This window comes from Mustela nigripes, chromosome 16 (assembly GCF_022355385.1).
Source record: "Mustela nigripes isolate SB6536 chromosome 16, MUSNIG.SB6536, whole genome shotgun sequence".
Taxonomy (NCBI): domain Eukaryota; kingdom Metazoa; phylum Chordata; class Mammalia; order Carnivora; family Mustelidae; genus Mustela; species Mustela nigripes.
Window position 1 is genome coordinate 1,017,700 of NC_081572.1, and position 16,816 is coordinate 1,034,515.

A 16,816-nucleotide genomic window follows, 5' to 3' on the forward strand; every position below is an offset into this window, starting at 1 on the left:
CGGAGGGCGGGGTCTCCGGGACACCCGGGCGGCCGCCGGGCGGGGGCGGGCCTCGGCTCCGGCGGTTCACGCCTGTGGCGGCGCACGCGGGGCGGGGATCCAGGGGCGGGGCGGGGCGGGACTCGCCATTGGCCGCGCGCGGCGGGTGAGGCCCGCGTGACGGCGCGTGCGCCCGGCGGGGCGGGGCGTGCTCGGGGCGGGCGGCGGCCGCTGGGAGTCGCGGAGCGGGCCGGGCCGCGCCGCCGCTGCGGGGCCATGATCCGGAACGGGCACGGGGCGGCGGGCGGTGCAGAGCCGCCGGGTCCGGAGGGCAGGCGCGCCGTGCGGGTGTGGTGCGGCGGCTGGTGGGCGCGGCGGCGGCGGCGGGCGGGCCGCGGGCGGGGACAGCCGGGGCCGCGGGGGCCGCTGCGCCGCCGCCCGGAGACACGTCCGCGGACCGGCCTGCGCCCGGGGCCCGGGGGCCGGCCGTGCGGCGCGAGCGGCCGGTGGCGGCGGCGGCCCGGCCCTGCGGCTCCCGGCCCCGGCGCCCTCCTGGGGACGCGGGCGCCCGTGCGCCGGGCTCCGTCGCTGAGCCGCCCGCCGGGCCGGGCCGCCGGAGTGTGGCCGGTGGTGGCGCGAGTCGCGCGTGTCCCGTCCCGACGGGGGAGTCGTGCGCTCAGAGCGTCTCGCCCGCGGTGTCGGTGTCCGGCTCCCCAGCCCGCCTGCCGCAGGGCCGAGGGAGTCTACTGGGTGTCAGGGCGAGCGGCAGGGCGGGATTTGCCTGTGTCCGCGACCCCCCAGCGAAGCCCCCGGGCTCCTGGGTCCTGCCCAGCAGGGCCACAATGCCCATCTGTCCTGTCCTCTAGCTGGGTGAGACCTGGAGTTGTTAGCAGATAAGTTGGGGGCCGTCAGCAGGTGAGAGGAAAACTGACCTCTACTGAGCGCTGGCCCCCGGGCGCTTCCGGATGCCTTCTCCGTGGCAATCAGAGAAAGCACAGCCCCCACCTGGCTAGCTCCCCCCTTGGGAAGAGAAGGGGTCTGTTGGGGCTGGGGGGGCTGCCACACCTTTGCAGCTGTGCCTGAGTCCCCTTCAGGGAGGGAGCATGTTTTCATGTGGGTGGACTCTGACCTTGGCCCTGGTCTGGCCAGGCCCATGCCCCAGCAGGCCAGGGTGGCTAGGACATACCCTGGACCCAGCACCACCCTGCATTCCGATCTGTGAACCCCCAGCCCAGCCCGTCCAGTGAGCTCAAGGGCCAGCCAGGCTGCTGCATTTGCACTTAGCCGCTCCTCTCACCCCAGGGCCTGAGCCGTGTGACCCCACAGTCTTGTGTGCCGGGACCTGGGGTGCTGCAGTGAGAGTTAACAGGTGTCAGGGAGTGGAACAGCTTTGCACACCAGGTGGCGTGGGTCACCTGGAGAAGCAGGACAGTGTCACCTACCCAGGAGACAACGTGAGGCTTTGGAAGGAAATGGACTTGGTGTGGGGCCAACTTGGGCATCACACAGGGGAGCAAGTGGGCCTCTAGCTGAGAAGTCACTCCTTAATCAGGCCTAGATTTGAGGATAAGAGCTCTAGAACCAGCCGCCAGGGAGGTAGTTGTTGGGCCCAGAGAGGAGAGCCTCGCTGAGTTTCTGGAGGCCATGGAGGAGCGAGCAGGACTTCCAAAGCTGGCAGTCGCCTTTGCTTATCTGTCAGACTCTGTTCCTTATTGGTCCCAAAGACTGGCCGCCTGCTTCAGAGTGGTACAGAGTCCAGCCCACCCCTATATTAATGTCAGTTCACAGAGTAAAGAGGCTGCCCCCCAACACACTTGTTTGCATTTGGTGAGAGGAGGGGCTGAGGGCAGAGGCCGGAGCTCTGTGGCATGCGTGGGGAGCCGAGCTGTTGTGCGTGCTCACTGGCCCCAGTGGGCAGCAGGCCTTGTTCCTGGGCACAGCCCAGACCCTGTCATGCTTGTTAAATCTGGCCCAGGGACCAGTGGCATGGGGAGCTGAGTGCCCAAATCCCCTCTGAATGCCCAGGCTTGGCCAGACCCTGAGGAGCTGTTCCCAGTGGCAGCTTCTCAAAGGCCTTTTTAAAGAAGGCCCAGGGGAGCGAGGCTGCACCCCCACGCCCCCTCCCAGCTGCTCAGCGCCCCCCTCGGCACAGGGACTCACCGTCCGTCCTTTCCTTCCACAGCTATGACATGGTGCATTACGGCCACTCTAACCAGCTGCGCCAGGCAAGGGCCATGGGCGACTACCTCATCGTGGGTGTACACACCGATGGTGAGCTGGGCTGCTGCCTCCCACTGGCCTCCCACTGGCCTCCCAGGGCCCTGCAGGTGGCAAGGCCAGGTCCATGGCCATCCTTCTGAAGAGCACGGCCCAGCAGCTTCACGCCACCTGCAGGCCCAGGCTGAGCCCCCCACGGCTTCCAATCCTGCGGCTCAAGTTGAACAGTGCAGCCAAGGGATGGCGTTTCTGGCCGTGCTGCCCGCTTCCCCCTTCCGCCCCAGCCTGGTGCCTGGGACCCTTGGGAATGGAGCGCCCGGCTGTCACAGGACTTTCCCTGGAACTCTGGTTGGGTGAGGGGAGCACATAGTTAGCCAGCGAACACATCCTGAGCCCCTGTACTGGCCCAGAGAGACAGGGCGGTGTCCACACGGGTGTGTTTCTGCCCTCCTGACAGGCAGAGGGCCCAGGGAGACAGACGGCTGCCCGCCACAAACTCAGCTGGGGTTCCAAGCCCTGCTTGGTGGTGGGAGGGGGCCCCAAGGCCAGCGAGCCTGTGGGTCAGCCCTGCAGAGCTCATCTGTCTTGTCCTTGCTCTGTGTCTGGCTCTAGAGGAGATCTCCAAGCACAAGGGGCCCCCAGTCTTCACTCAAGAGGAGAGGTACAAGATGGTGCGGGCCATCAAGTGGGTAGACGAGGTGGTACCCGCAGCTCCCTACGTGACCACGCTGGAGACTCTGGACAAGCACAACTGTGACTTCTGTGTGCATGGCAGTGAGTGAGGGGCTGGGGCCCAGAGTGCTGGGACCTCTGGCCGGGCTGCTGGGGCCTGAGCCTTTCAGGGGTCTGAGAAGGCGTCGGGTCTGTTTCCAGAAAGAGTCCCTGCACGCCAGGGCCAGCCTAGGATGAGGGTTGGGGGCCCCACAGGTCCCCGCAGTCTGAGCTGAGAGTCCTCATTCACCCGTGTGTGGTGCTCCCTAGATGACATCACGCTGACCGTAGATGGCCGCGACACCTACGAGGAAGTGAAGCAGGCCGGGAGGTACAGGTGAGCCCCAGAGAGGGCCCCCCTTGTCGAGGAGTAAGGCTCACAGCTCCCCCCTAACTCTTTCTGCCCACGAGGAAAATGGGCTGCAGCCTCTTCAGGCCAGGGTGGGAGCAGGGTGGGCTGCCCAGCGGGTCTTCAGGTGTCACAGACCTGTGCCAGCCCAGGTGGTGGGCATGGGCCGTGGGCAGCTGGCCGCTGGGAAGAGCACGGGGTGTGGCCGTTACTGGACTCAGCCATGGGGCACAGTCGTGAGGGCCAGAGACTGGAGCTGCCATGGGCCCCGGTCTGGCCTCCCCCGCCCTGCCCAGCAGCACTTCTCATCTGTTCTGTCATGCCCTTCAGTGTATAACAGCGCCGTGGCCTGCCCTGTGCTCCTGGTCCTGGTTTTCTGTTGCGGCCGAGAGTGGTGCAGAGCTGCCTGGTCTGCACGGCCCAGCGGGGGTTGGCGGGGCCACGCTCAGGTGGGGTGAGCCGCTGTGGGGCATTTGGGGTATGTCCAGGATGCGAGTGTTGACCCCCCTGTGCCCGCAGAGAGTGCAGGCGCACCCAGGGCGTGTCCACCACGGACCTCGTCGGCCGCATGCTGCTGGTGACCAAGGCCCATCACAGCGGCCACGTGAGTCTGGGAGGGACCAGGGCAGGCTCCCAGGGCTCAGGACCCTGCTGGGAGGGAGGAAGCACCTGGTCTGTCTGTCTTTGTCCCTTTGTGAGCTCTGGGGGTTGGCCATGTCTGGGGGACGGCGAGGCTCCTCAACGTCCCGTGTCCTTCCTCTCAGGAGATCTCCTCGGAGTACCGGGAGTATGCAGACAACTTCGGCAAGGTGAGTGTCGCCCCGACTCGCCAGGCCACTCCCTGATGCCCCTGTACCCGGCCCCCACCTTCCGGGCACCGCCTGGCTACTGCCCACCAGGCTCAGCCAGTTCCACGGCCACCAAGGAGCCAGGACCGCCTCAAGCAGGTGGCCTCTAACTAGGCGGCCTGGTCCTCTCTCCCTTGTAGCCCCGCCAGGCCGACATTTCCCTCGGAAGGGCCCTCCCAGGTGACCAGAAGGTGGCTTGGGGTGCTGGGTCCCCACCAGGACAGTGGCCACTGCTGGGCCTGCTATCAGGCCCCAGTGCTGTTGGCTGCAGTGCCCACGGTGGCCACAGGGTGGAGCCACCCGTCCCGGTGTTGCTTGGGGCAGGCGCTGCTGGCTCCCCACCTTGTCCCTGCCTGAGCGCCCACGTGACCACGTGACCCAGCAAGTGCTGCAGCTGGGGCTTGGGGTCCTGCACCAGCGGCCCCACACCTGCTCCCAGCAGGCAGGCGCAGGCAGCCCAGAAAAGGAGCTGGGGTTTGGGGGCAGGTGAAGGACAGGCGGCTCCCCAGGCAGCACTCGCTGACCAGAGCCCTCTCGGCTTCTAGTGCCCTGGGGGGCGGAACCCCTGGACAGGGGTGTCCCAGTTCCTGCAGACGTCTCAGAAGATCATCCAGTTTGCTTCGGGGAAGGAACCCCAGCCAGGGGAGACTGTCATCTATGTGGCCGGTGCCTTCGACTTGTTCCGTATCCTCTGGGACCGAGGGGGAGGGTGGCCCCCACTTTGGCCCCGTGGGCCCCCCTGGGTCATGGGACCTGAGAGGCCGCCCTGACTCCTCGCAGCTCCCAGAGTGGGGGGAGCTCAGGGGAACCCGCCGGAGCCCCGGTCCTGCAGGGCGCCACTTCTCCTTTTACTTGATTCTTAACCTGGGCACAGACATCGGCCATGTGGACTTCCTGGAGAAGGTGCACGGCCTGGCCGAGAGGCCGTATGTCATCGCCGGCTTGCACTTTGACCAGGTCTCGCTTTCCGGCCAGCTGATAGGGTGTGGGCGGGCGGGGGGGGGGGCTCCTGGGGCTGAGGTTGGGCACAGGTGGCTCACAGGGGTGAGACCTGGGGAGCTGATGGAGGTGGGGGAGGCGGGGGCCTCTTTCTGGGGACTGGGGCTTCCCCGCACTGCTGGGCCCGTCTGCCAGAGGCTGCCTGCTCACTGGAACTCACTGTGGCCCTAGGAGGTCAACCACTACAAGGGGAAGAACTACCCCATCATGAACCTTCACGAGCGGACCCTGAGCGTGCTGGCCTGCCGGGTATGGACCACGGCGGGGCGCCGGGTGGGGTCCCCTGCCCAGGCTGCGGGGGAGGAGGGGGTACCCAGGAGCCTTGGGCTCCAGCCAGCCAGCCCCGCCGTGCTGCTCCCTCCCCCAGCCCTTGCTTCCTTAGCAGCGAGCACTTTCTCCCATCAGCCAGGGGCCTAGTGGGTTCTGAGCTGACCACCTGTGCTCCCTGTCCCCCTAGTACGTGTCGGAAGTGGTGATCGGGGCCCCCTATGCGGTCACAGCAGAGCTCCTGGACCACTTCAAGGTGAGGCTCCTGTGGACCAGGTCCCAGGGAGGGCCCTCTGAGTGCAAGGCACCAGGCTCCCTGACCCCTGCTCCCTCCCCAGGTGGACCTGGTATGTCACGGGAAGACAGAAATCGTGCCGGACAAGGATGGCTCAGATCCTTACCAGGTGGGTTGTGCTGGGCCCTTGATGGGCATGAGGTGGCCGAGTGTGCTGTTCCCCGGGGAACCTGCCCCCACCCTGCCGCCTCCCCCGTCTCACAGTGCCTGTTTGGAAGCTACCCTGGGGCCGGGTTAACTGCGGTCCAGTGGCCTCCTAGGAGGAGGAGGACGCTTGCTAAGCAGTGGGAGGAACCATGCTAGTGTTCTGGTCTTTCGTGGGTGAGGACCCTCCAGGCCCAGGCAGCTCCAGAGGAGGGCTGCCATCACCTCCCCCAACCCTCTGGCCTCCAGGAGCCCAAGAGAAGGGGCATCTTTTGCCAGATCGACAGCGGGAACGACCTGACCACGGACCTCATTGTTCAGCGCATCATCAAGAACAGGTGAGGAAGGGCTGCCTGGCTGGGCCCGGCGGGACCGCGGAAGCCCCAGGCCTGGGTGCACAGCTCACCGCAGCCCGGCCCCCAGGCTAGAGTACGAGGCCCGGAACCAGAAGAAAGAGGCCAAGGAGCTGGCTTTCCTGGAGGCCAGGAGGCGACAGGAGGCGCAGCGTGAGAGAGAGAGCGACTGTGACTTCTGAGCAGTGGGCGGTCACCCCGCGTGCCCATGGGCCAGCCCCTCCTGCTCTCCTAACCACGCCTCGAGGGTCTGGCGTGTAACAAAGCTGCCGGCTCCCTCTCCACCTGGCCTGCTATTGGAAGGGCTAGAGCCGAGGGCGCTGCCCCCACCCTACCTGCCCAGAGGCTTTCCCACTGAGTTGAACAGAGAGGGCATCCAGCACAGATGAGCAGCCCAGCAGGCACCTTTCGCCAGCGGGGAGCCACCCTGCGAGCCGATGAAGGCCTGGCTTCTGCTCCCCGCCAAGCCCCTGCAGACCCAGGACACCCCAACCACCTGGCACTTTCCACCGTCCAGGCCTCATTGGAAGCCAGCTTTGGGGGAGCAGTGACCTGAAGGGGCACCCTCTTTCCTCCTCAGGACACAGGCTGTGCCGCCTCCCGTGTGGGCTCCCTGGTGCCCTGGGGCTGGCTCTTGGGCACTGTGCCCCCCACTTCCCGGGCCAGCCTTCCTGCTCTCCCCACAGACTGCTCTCGGTTTTGTATCTGACCGGCTGGGGTATGACCAAATAAACCTGGTGGGAGCTATTCTGCGTCCGGCTCTTAGCCCTGCTCCCCACCACCACGCACATGGTGGGGAGGCTGGGGGTGGGGGAAGCAGGCGGCCTGGCAGCGAGGGACCCCCAGACGCCCCAGGCTGCCTTCCCTAGAGCCTGTAACGGAGGGAGAGCAGCCAGAGCCCAGTGGGTTCTTGGCCCCGAGCCCGTCACGAGGCCAGTGGGAGGCTGGCTCCCCGTGGCCTGGCACAGGGCCACGGATCTGGGAAGGAGTTGGCTCCGGCTCCCTGACCGGGTCCCCCCCAAGCATCTTGGGGTCTCCTGCACCCAGATCAGGGCCACTGGGAACAGCGCAGCAGCTGTGGGCTGCCGACCCCGCTCCCCTCTTTGTTTCGGACGGGAAGGGGCGAGAGTTCGGCGGGTTTCGTTCAGAGGTGAGGGCTGCCATGGTGTCTTTTCAGCCCCTCCCCCCGGAAGGGCATCTGTTCTTCAGCTGCGGAGTCGGGTGAGGCCGGGCACCTTGGCCTGGCCCCGTGGAAGCGGAGATGGGAGGGCTAGCGTCCTTCCCTCCTTGGCGGGTGGGTCTGTCCTCTTCCTCCCGACGTAACCAGTCATGAGTCTAACTTCGAGCTGTACAGGCAGCAGGAGGGAAGGGACTGAGCGCTCAGCCACCCCGGCTCCCCGCTGGGCGGCCGCCACCAGTCTCCTCCCTCCCCAAGCTGCGCCAGTGCGGGAGAGGCGCGAGGCCCTCCCTAGACCCGCACCGCCCCTAGGCCCCCAGCTTCAGGGAGGGCGAGACTCAGACTCCTGGAGCCCTGGGCAGCAGGGCCCTGGGAGCGGGGGCACGAGGAGGGAGCCGCTAGTCCTGCACGGACTCGAAGGGGGAGAACACGGGAGCGGCCCCCCTAAGCTGGGGACTGCGGCAGCCAGGGAGCCCACGGGGACACAGTTGGAGGAGGCTCGGGGCCTGGGCTCTGGGAAGTCAGTGCCTCTAGGGATGCAGTCATTCAGGCCAGTGGGTGTGTGGGTCCTCCCACAGCCTCTAAGTGGGGCTGTGCGGGCTGTGCTGGGCTTTGTCCTGGAGCAGCAGGTGTGGCTGCCTCCCCCAGCCCCACCCCTCCCTGGCCTAGTCCCTCCTTCAACAGCCCAAATCACTGCCCTGTGCCTAGTACTTTGTGTTTTGGGGGGACACCAAGAAAAGAGGGACTGCAGGAGTTGCGCCTCTTAAAAGGCAGAGCATTGTCCTCAGGAAACCCCAGAACCAAGGCGGGGGTGGGGGGGGCTGTCCTAGGCCAGGGGCCCCCTTGGGTGGGGTGGTGGGCAGCGGCAGTGCTCAGGGCAGACATGGAGCTGCCTCCTGGAGGACACGGGGGAGCGCAGGGGCTGTGTGGACCACGGCGGGAGGTGAGGGGGCTGCCCCGCCCAGGGCAGACAGTGGCGGCGGAGTGGGGTCTGCAGACCGCGGGGCCCGCCCCACCCGCCCCCACTCGGAGTTCAGCTGCGCTTCTCGTTTATTCGGGGAGCGGATGGGCGCGGGGGTGTCTGCGCTGCCGCCGGGCAGGGTCGGGCTGGGTGGAGGCTCAGGCGCTGCGACAGGAGGCCGCGCGCAGCGACAGGAAGACGTCCGCCTGGCACTGGACGGTGGCGCGTCCGTCGGGGAACCGCGCGCAGCTCCGCAGTTTCGGGGACACGTCCTTGACACACGCGGCCTGGGGGCGGGAGGAGGCTGAGGGGCGGCCCCCGCGCCGCGACCCCGCGCACCACAGCCCCCCTTCTGACCTCCGACCGACCCCCCCCAAGCCCCGCCGGCCCCACTCACGAGGCTCCGCAGGCGGGGGCGCGGCTCGGCGACGGCGCTCGCCCGGCCCGGAGGTCCCGCGCTCCCGGGGGGCTCGGAGCGGCGCGCGTGGGGGGACCTGCGGAAGCCGGACAGCAGCCCCGCCGCGCGGCCCACCGAGTAGGAGCCGGGCCCGGCCGCCGGCCTGTACCACGCGAGGCCCGGCGGCGCCAGCAGCAGGCACAGCGCCAGGGCGGCGGCCACCAGCGGCGCGGACCGGGCCATGGGGACGCGGGCGGCGGGCGGACTGCGCGGCTCGGAGCCTCGGCGGCCGCCGCCTTATATTAGCAGCGCGGGGCGCGGGGGCGGGCCCCCCTCAGGCAGCAAGAAGCCGAGCCTCCCGTGCGGGATCCCACGCCCCCATCCTCCCCGCTGCCGCCTGCTCCTTCGCCCGGTCCCGTGGTCCTGCCTGGATGCGGCCTCGGTGCAAGCAGGGACAAGCGGGGCAGCACTGAGCAGCCCCCAGGGCGCGAGGGCGCCCTAGCAGTTACCCCTCCCCCCAGAGGTCCTAGAGGCTGCAGAGAGACATCTGTGCCCCGGGGACACTTTCTCCAGCCCTCAAAGGGAACTTCAAAGTCTGGGTGGGCTTGGGGGCCACCTTCTGTGTCACACCCACAGGGGAAACTTCTAATAGGGCCACTACTGGTGGGGTCCTTTAGGAAGAGGTGGGCAACGCGGCCAGGCCTGACCTCTGGAAACCAGACCAAGGGACAGCTGACATGAACCCAGAGACTTCTTCCACCGAGTTCTGCTCTCGGGGTGGGCACCCTCAGAACACCTGTGCTCACCAGGCCATGACTCAGTCCCTAACTCAAGCCATAGCCAAATGGGGAAACAGAGCTGGCAGGAGGGCAAGCAGAGCGCCTCACTGGCTCTCGGGGGAAGACCAGGGAGCTGAGCAGGGCCGGCGGTGGGGGCAGTAAGGGGAAGCCCGAGGAGTGTTCGCAACGGCAGGCTGTGAGCCTCTGCGACCTGGGGGGAGAGCTGGCTGACGTGCCGGCGTCGCTGCAGGGTCCCCGAGCTTCCGGGGAGGAGACAGCTGGCTGGGGGGCAACTGCAGGGCCAGCTTGAGGCCAAGCAGACCCTGCAAGGACCAGGCTGGAGGCAGGAAACACGGAAGAGTCCGAACGGCGTGTGGGGAACAGCCTACAGGAGGGTCTGCGACCTTAGGCAAATGGACAGTGCATCTGAGAATGAGAGCATCCACCCCAAAGGGCAAGGCCGGAAAGCCTTCGAGGCTGCACTCAGCGTCTGATGCCCCAGGCAGAGTCATGGGTCACAGCAGAAACCCCCCCACCCCGGGCAGGGGAGGTGGGCTGGGGGCACCCCAGAGTGAGGTCTGGAAACTCCGGGACAGTGGAGGCCGGCCATGCTGCCTGGACCCGCCCTCCGCAGCGGCAGCCCACTCCCACAGGGCTGTGAACTCCCAGGGATTCCTTGGATCCTGACACATTGTAGACACAAAGTCTCAAGGATACACAGTAGCTGCCCCAACACCTGTTTGTCTACAGGACTGCTGGGAGCTTCCAGGAGGGCTGAGCCCAGGCCCTGGGGTGGGGGGCGGGGGGCGGGGCACCAAGTGCAGGGGCCGGGGGGCTTGCTCAGGCACCTCTTCTTCCCCTAAACAAACTGGACGCGATGTGTCTTCCTTTGGGTGTGTCCTCCCCGGGTCGGATCCTGAGCTCAGGGGCCCGGGCAGCTGGGTTTCTGGACAGAGGGCATGTGACCTCCGGCCTGGAGAAGGGGGATGGTGCCCTGGGCTTCCTTCCCTCTGGGTACAACATGCAGGCATGAAATAGGCTGCCCCAGAGGTGACCAAGCAAGAGGCCAGCCCCCGAGGACACTACCTGGTCTTGCCCCCAGGGACTGAGGACAAGCAGCATGGGAGCACTCAGCAGCTGGCCACCCACAAGGCACAAGGCAGTGACCCCCAGGGGCTGTTCCCTGAGAATGGACCGGAAGGAGCCAGTGCCCAGTGACTCCTTGCAGCTCATGAGGACATGAGGCCTGCAGCAGTCTGTCCAGAAGCAGCCAAGACTTCCAGGGCTGGGACCATGGCCCCCAGGGGCCACCCCTAACCTGGAGCTGTGGACTGACAGAGGTGCCCAAAGGAGCCTCCCATGAGCTGTTCTCCAAGTAGAGGACCTCAGACACCTGGGACACAGATGTCCTTGACATGGCCTACGCCGGGTATGTCACTGCTCAGACGCTCCAGCTGGCCTCGCGCCAAAATAAGGGAGGAGGGACTGCGAGAGACCACCAGCCCCTGCTCAGGGACGGCCTGTCAGTGAAAGGCACAGCAGCTGCCAGCTGTGCCAAGTCAGGATCCCAGACTGGTCTGCGAGGCGGTCCCCAGCTTCGAGCAGGTGAGAGGCCAAATGACAGGCCCCGGGCCTCGGAGCCGCTGGTGTTCCGTTTCCCGTTGGTACACGCGCACGCCCCAGGGCCTCTGCACCCCCGGGGCCTTTCAACCCCCAGAGCCAGCCACTCTCGCCCCTGGCTCTTCTGGCGGATCCTACGCTCCCGCTCCTCCTGGGGATGTGACTCAGAGCCTTGGCGGCATCGCATCGAGATGTTTACTCCTGAGATTTCCTATCAACGCACTGCGAGGTGGCGTCAGGACCAAGAAAACAGGCAACAGAGGCCTCCGGCAAGGTTCAGGTAATTTAATGAGTTTTACTTATTGGATAAAAGTGTCACCATTTGAAGGAAAACAAACGCAGCTCCAGTCGTCAGACGTGTCGCGGCCCGGAGGGGGCTGGTGCCAGAGGAGCGCACAGCCGGCCAGCCCTGGGCAGGGATGGGGGGCTCACTCCTTGAACTTCCACTCCTGACGGCACATGGGGCAGTGCTGCTGCACCTGCTGCGCGTTCAGCCACTTGAGGATACAGTGCATGTGGAAACAGTGCGAGCACTGGCCCCATACCAAGGGGCAGTCGTCGCCCGGCACCTTGCCTGCGGGAGGGGGCGAGAGCACCAGGCCAGTCACACAGGGCAGCCCACGCACCGGGCAGAGATGGGGCGCAGGACCCCTGGGTGTCCGGCACCTGCCCAGCCCCAGCAGCCCAAGGGCGCCCGTGTGCAGGGCCTCCCAACGCCTCATGTTTCAGGAAAGACAGAAATCAGGAGCGTGAGCACAGTGTGTGGTGTGCGCACACATACACATGCACGCACACACACACACACACACAGGCCTGCAAGCGCAGCCCTCACTCTGTCCTCCCCTGCGAGGGGGGTGGCCAGCTGCAGGGGGGGCGCGGGCCGAGCCCACAGCCCCCGCCTCCCAGGTTCCAGGCCCGTCTACAGGCACACTGGGACACCAAGGTCATAGCCTGAATCTATCTAGGGACACCCCCACCCCCCCGCCGCCACCAAAGAGCCACCCCTCTGAACAGGGAACTATTCCTTCCGACCAGGCGTAGGAGAGCTGGGGCCTTGGGAGTTCCTCTCTAGACGGCAGGGACCCAGGAGGCTTCAAGGGCGGGCTGCGGGCGGCCCGAGCCATCAGCAGCCGGGAGTCAGCACGCGGCTACCTTCCGCCTCGCTGTCAGGCCACCTGCTGCTGGCACTCCCCGTGCGTGGAAATGCCACCTCCATGGACGGGTACAGGGGACAGCCACACTGCCGTGATCAGAAGAAAAAGGGGTCTCTGATCTCCTCTGATTTCTGAGAAGCAAGAAAATCCCATCAAACAGCCAGTGCCACCAGAGCACAACGGCCCCCTCAGGCTGTGTGTCAGGGTCCCCGTGGGCACTGACGCACTATGGCTTGCAGCCTCTACCCTTGCTGGGGTGCCATCCCCCCCCATCGTTGCCCTGGGGGTCCTCTACACCTTTGGAACACTAGCTGGACCAGATGTCACTGATGCACAAACACAAGGGCCAAGACAGACAAGCCAGGGCTGGGACCGACAGCCTGTCCCTGCGGCAGCTCTGTCTACACACGTCCTAGACTAGACCATGCTGGGAGCTCCTCACAGAACAGAGTCTGCCTCTGGACTTCTGTGACCACCATCCCTCCTCGACACCGAACACAGGACGCTCGGTCCCATGAAATAATACCACAGCCAACGCAGCGGTCCCACTTGGCCCATCCCTCGCCAACAGAGGGGCTGGGAACCTGGCGGTGCTCTCGGCCACCCTCGCCGCACTCGGCCACCCCGTCACCCCTCTTCTGGACAAGAGGCCTGAGCACATGGTGCATTGAGGTGCCTGCCACTTCCGGAGGGCAGGAGCGCAGCCCCGTGGTTCAGACGGGCACCAGGTCAGCAGCCAATGTGGGCTCTTCAGTGTCCTTCCACGTCTACTGAGCGTGCGCGGCTCCCTGACCCCGAGCAGCCCCTGCCCCACATGCCTGCACCCCACCAAGTCAGGACGGCCGCCGCTGTACGTTCTTATCCACGTGTTTGGGGCGGTGTTTTTCAATCTTCCAAAAAGAAATCCTTTTTATGACAAAACATCGTTGCCTTCCTGAGACTTTGATGACCTAACGACTAGAAAATTACACGCTGGGGCAAATACAGAATTACTGTACTCGCTCTGCTCCCCCGCCCGTCGGGGGGGCGGGGGGAGGACCCTGTGCCAGGAGTGCCCACTCGGTGCGATGGCTGACATGACACCCCCCAGGCCCAGGGCCTTCCTGGGTCCAGGAGAACTCAGCTTGGAATCAGAGTCCCCTGCAAAGGCAGGATACTCTGGCAGGGGATGCCCTGGGGGCCCGCTGATGGGGGAGTACCCAGGCCACACGGCCATCGGCCATCAGAGGCAGGAGCCGCTTCCAGTAACGTCACCAGCAGACAGCCTGCCTGAGGCATGCGGAGCACAGAACAGTGACGGTGACTCACCCAAGTGCTTGCTCCGGTCTGGACGCAAATCCTTTGTCATAAAAACATGTCTCAAGAAGACTTTTACTCCCAAAGCCCTCTGGGGCTGGGGGCAGGTTATCACAGCGCCCGTCACCCCAGGTTTCTCACAAGCGCACAGCTGTAGCAAGAGAACCCCAGCATCCCTTCATCCGCACAGGCAGGACCTAGGCTTGACACTTTGTACAGGACGACTGGCTCTCAAACTTGACCTCCGGTCAGAAGATCGTGCCCTAAATACCCCCCCCACAAAACCAAAGCCCACCGTCAAACGCAGACGCCAGCCACAAGCCCTGCCGCCACGGCAATAGCTGGGCTCCGCACCCCTGCGTTTCTGCCGGCCGCTCTCTCCCCCACAACCAGTCGAGGGCGGTACCCTCCAGGACTTCTTTCCAGAAGACTGGAGTCTGCCGCTTAGGAAGCTGCAGGTCTGTGCCCCCCCCCCCCCAAGACTCCCATGGCCTTTGCTGTGTCACTAGCGACGCATTTAAGAGTGATCTGAAGTAGGGGCGCCTGGGTGGCTCAGTGAGTTAACGCCTCTGCCTTCGGCTCTGGTCATGATCTCAGAGTCCTGGGATCGAGTCCCGCATCGGGCTCTCTGCTCAGCAGGGAGCCTGCTTCCTCCTCTCTCTCTGCCTGCCTCTCTGCCTGCTTGTGATCTCTGTCTGTCCAATAAATAAATAAAACCTTAAAAAAAAATCCAATGACCTGAATTTCACTGTAAGAAGTAAAGCACTATTATTCTGGCCACTCACCTCACCCCACACAAAAGGCCTGGTCATTCATGGGACAGGGACCCTTTAGTACTTCAATGTCCTGTTTTCCTCTTGGGACTGCCCTTGGCCCCTAAGGGTCAACTTGCTTCTGTTTAAGTTCACTTGGGTTTGGCTAAAACCAAAATACACTGGTGCAAAAACTGGTTACTGACTTAAAAATATATTCAAAGCGTTTCTACTTCACAGAACATAACGTGAACAAAAATAAATCAAAAACCAGCACAAAGGGCGCCTGGGTGGCTCAGTGGGTTAAGCTGCTGCCTTCAGCTCAGGTCATGATCTCAGAGTCCTGGGATCGAGTCCCGCATCGGGCTCTCTGCTCAGTGGGGAGCCTGCTTCCTCCTCTCTCTGTCTGCCTCTCTGCCTACCTGTGATCTCTCTCTGTCAAATAAATAAATAAAATCTTTAAAAACAAAACAAAACAAAAAAAACAAACCAGCACAAAAATGAAATCCGATAAAACCTGGTGGGAGGCACTCCGTGAAACAAGACAACTTCGCTAAAAGGTCAGACGTCTTGAAAAAACTGAGTGGGGGTGGAAGGGCCTGTTCTATGCTAACACTGAACACCCAGGGCAGAGCGGAGCAAGCAAGTGTGGATCCTGCTTACACCACACAGTGAAGGGACACCTACGGACACCTGGGCAGGTCCCAGCAAGGACTAGGAATAGGGGAGACCCTAAGGACTCATCATCACGTCCTGTCCGATGGGACGGGACAGCCTGTAACAAGCTGGAGTTCCGTTTAGAGACTCGGCGGACGTGGCACCAGGCGTCCGAGTTATCCTCGCCGAGCCGCGGAGCAGCGGTGGAAAGGTCCCTTACCCACCGTGATCCTCTGTGCTGGGCGAGGGAGCGGAGCCCCTACAACCTTCCCGGTTTTGTTTGCTTGAGAATCTTGAGACACGGAGTTCTAACATGTCTTTCTCCCCCTCAGACTTCACAGCCGAGTCTCACCACGCTACAAGGCGACACCACTTTTTCTTACAAAACTTCTGACGGGCCCTTTCTACAAACAGGGGCCCAAACCACCTGGCTCTCTTCTGTCCACTTTTCTTGAGGAAAGGGGCACCAAAACCCAGCCACTCCGTGCAGGTATTTCTGGCGAGAGGTCATGGCCAGGCCAGCAGGCAAAGCTCAAGAGGGAGGGAATTCAGGGGACACTCACAGTCCGGGCAGCAGCCATTAAAGGCCATCCGGCAGATGCCACAGTTCTCGTCGTTGGCCACCCAGAGCCAAGTGGCCACGCCGTTCCAGCACTTAATCTTCACCTTCATGGCCGCGGAGCCTACAGGCAGAGGGAGAGAGATCACCGGCACCTCAGTCTGCACCGCTACAGCATGTAGGTACCGAAGCGGCGCTCCTCTGAGCCGAGGGTCACCCAACCCCACGGTCAGCACGGGGCTGGACCGGCGGCCAGAGCCCTGAGAAACCCAGACCGACCGGCGCACATTGGTCCGCAAGGCCGGCGGGCCAGGGCCCGGGCGCCCCCGGGAGGGCGAGCCAGGCTCCCACACCCGCAGGGATGTCTACACGCTCGGCACGGGCTGCCCGGCGTCCTCGAAGCGCAGCGCGGGCTCCCACCCGTGCCTGCAGAGAGGGGCCGCACCGGGCTTTTCGGAGGGCTGCGGCCGGCCCGGGCGGCCCAGGAGAGCCCGGCCCAGCTGGCCACGCGGGGGCACCCACCCAGCCCGCTCGGCCTGCGGCCCTGCTCAGCAAGGACTTCGGTCGGGAGCCGCCGCCGCCGCCGCCAGACCAGAGCGCGGAAGAGGGGCTGCAGGGCGGGACCGGGGCGCGGGGAGCGCGCGAAGCGCGAGGAGCGAGGGCGAGGGCGCGGGGCGCGGGGCGCGGGGAGACGCGGCGGGGCGGGGCGGGGCGCGCGGGGCGCGGGGCGCGCGCTCCGTCCGGGGAGAGGGTGGGGCGCGGGGCAGACGCGCGGGGTCCAGGCACGCGCGGGCAGCGGGGGGAGGGGCGGCGCGCCAGTCCCGCCCCAACGGCCGCGCTCCGCCCCGCGCTCTCGCACCTCCGCCGGCCTGACCGCGCGCTGCCCCGCCCGCCTTCCGTTGGCAGCGCCCGCGCGGGAAGGTATAAAAACGACCGCGGCCACTGCCCGGCACCTTCCGGAGCGCCCGCCCAGCTCGCTCCCTAGCGCGCACGCGCCGCCCCGCCCCCGCCGTGCACTCACAGCCAATCCCCGGCCTCTCCGAGGCCTCGGCACCGGAAGACGCCGCGCGGCCCCGGAAGTGACGCGCCGGCGTGCTGACGCGCGGGCTCGAGCCAAGGCCGATTCCGCGCCCGCCATGGCCGACAAAATGGACATGTCTCTGGACGACATCATTAAGCTGAACCGGAGCCAGCGAGGTGGCCGCGGCGGAGGCCGGGGCCGCGGCCGGGCCGGCTCCCAGGGCGGCCGTGGCGGCGGGGCGCAGGCCGCCGCGCGAGTGAACCGAGGCGGCGGGCCCATCC

General features: G+C 65.4%; 4 protein-coding genes across 5 annotated transcripts in view; 2 read left to right on the top strand and 2 right to left on the bottom strand.

The window, feature by feature from the left end:
* Nucleotides 1-211: 211 nt before the first annotated feature.
* PCYT2 (phosphate cytidylyltransferase 2, ethanolamine) lies at nucleotides 212-6,909 on the top strand. The gene is made up of 13 exons (XM_059378932.1): nucleotides 212-344; nucleotides 2,162-2,250; nucleotides 2,809-2,970; nucleotides 3,178-3,244; nucleotides 3,776-3,860; nucleotides 4,021-4,065; nucleotides 4,650-4,788; nucleotides 4,979-5,061; nucleotides 5,275-5,352; nucleotides 5,561-5,626; nucleotides 5,709-5,774; nucleotides 6,059-6,147; nucleotides 6,233-6,909. The coding sequence occupies exons 1-13, from the start codon at nucleotides 256-258 to the stop codon at nucleotides 6,342-6,344; spliced, it is 1,170 nt and encodes a 389-aa protein (XP_059234915.1). The 5' UTR covers nucleotides 212-255; the 3' UTR covers nucleotides 6,345-6,909.
* A 1,431-nt stretch (nucleotides 6,910-8,340) lies between these two features.
* On the bottom strand, nucleotides 8,341-9,119 carry NPB (neuropeptide B). The gene is made up of 2 exons (XM_059380173.1): nucleotides 8,698-9,119; nucleotides 8,341-8,587 (listed from the first exon to the last, which is right to left on the bottom strand). Exons 1-2 carry the CDS (start codon nucleotides 8,938-8,940, stop codon nucleotides 8,459-8,461), a joined length of 372 nt encoding a protein of 123 aa, XP_059236156.1. The 5' UTR covers nucleotides 8,941-9,119; the 3' UTR covers nucleotides 8,341-8,458.
* Nucleotides 9,120-11,366: 2,247 nt separating this feature from the next.
* ANAPC11 (anaphase promoting complex subunit 11) lies at nucleotides 11,367-16,510 on the bottom strand. 2 transcript variants are annotated; one of them, XM_059378462.1, is made up of 3 exons: nucleotides 16,374-16,510; nucleotides 15,519-15,638; nucleotides 11,367-11,670 (listed from the first exon to the last, which is right to left on the bottom strand). In XM_059378462.1, exons 2-3 carry the CDS (start codon nucleotides 15,625-15,627, stop codon nucleotides 11,525-11,527), a joined length of 255 nt encoding a protein of 84 aa, XP_059234445.1. In that variant the 5' UTR covers nucleotides 15,628-15,638; nucleotides 16,374-16,510; the 3' UTR covers nucleotides 11,367-11,524. The 2 variants fall into 2 exon arrangements, with proteins under 2 accessions (XP_059234445.1, XP_059234444.1); XM_059378461.1 differs by lacking the exon at nucleotides 16,374-16,510 and adding an exon at nucleotides 16,037-16,190.
* A 131-nt stretch (nucleotides 16,511-16,641) lies between these two features.
* Nucleotides 16,642-16,816, top strand: part of ALYREF (Aly/REF export factor) — an 8,449-nt gene continuing 8,274 nt past the window's right edge. Inside the window, exon 1 of the mRNA XM_059378463.1 lies at nucleotides 16,642-16,813. Coding sequence (XP_059234446.1) covers nucleotides 16,651-16,813 — 163 coding nt within the window. The 5' untranslated portion in view covers nucleotides 16,642-16,650. The remainder of the gene's footprint in view (nucleotides 16,814-16,816) is intronic.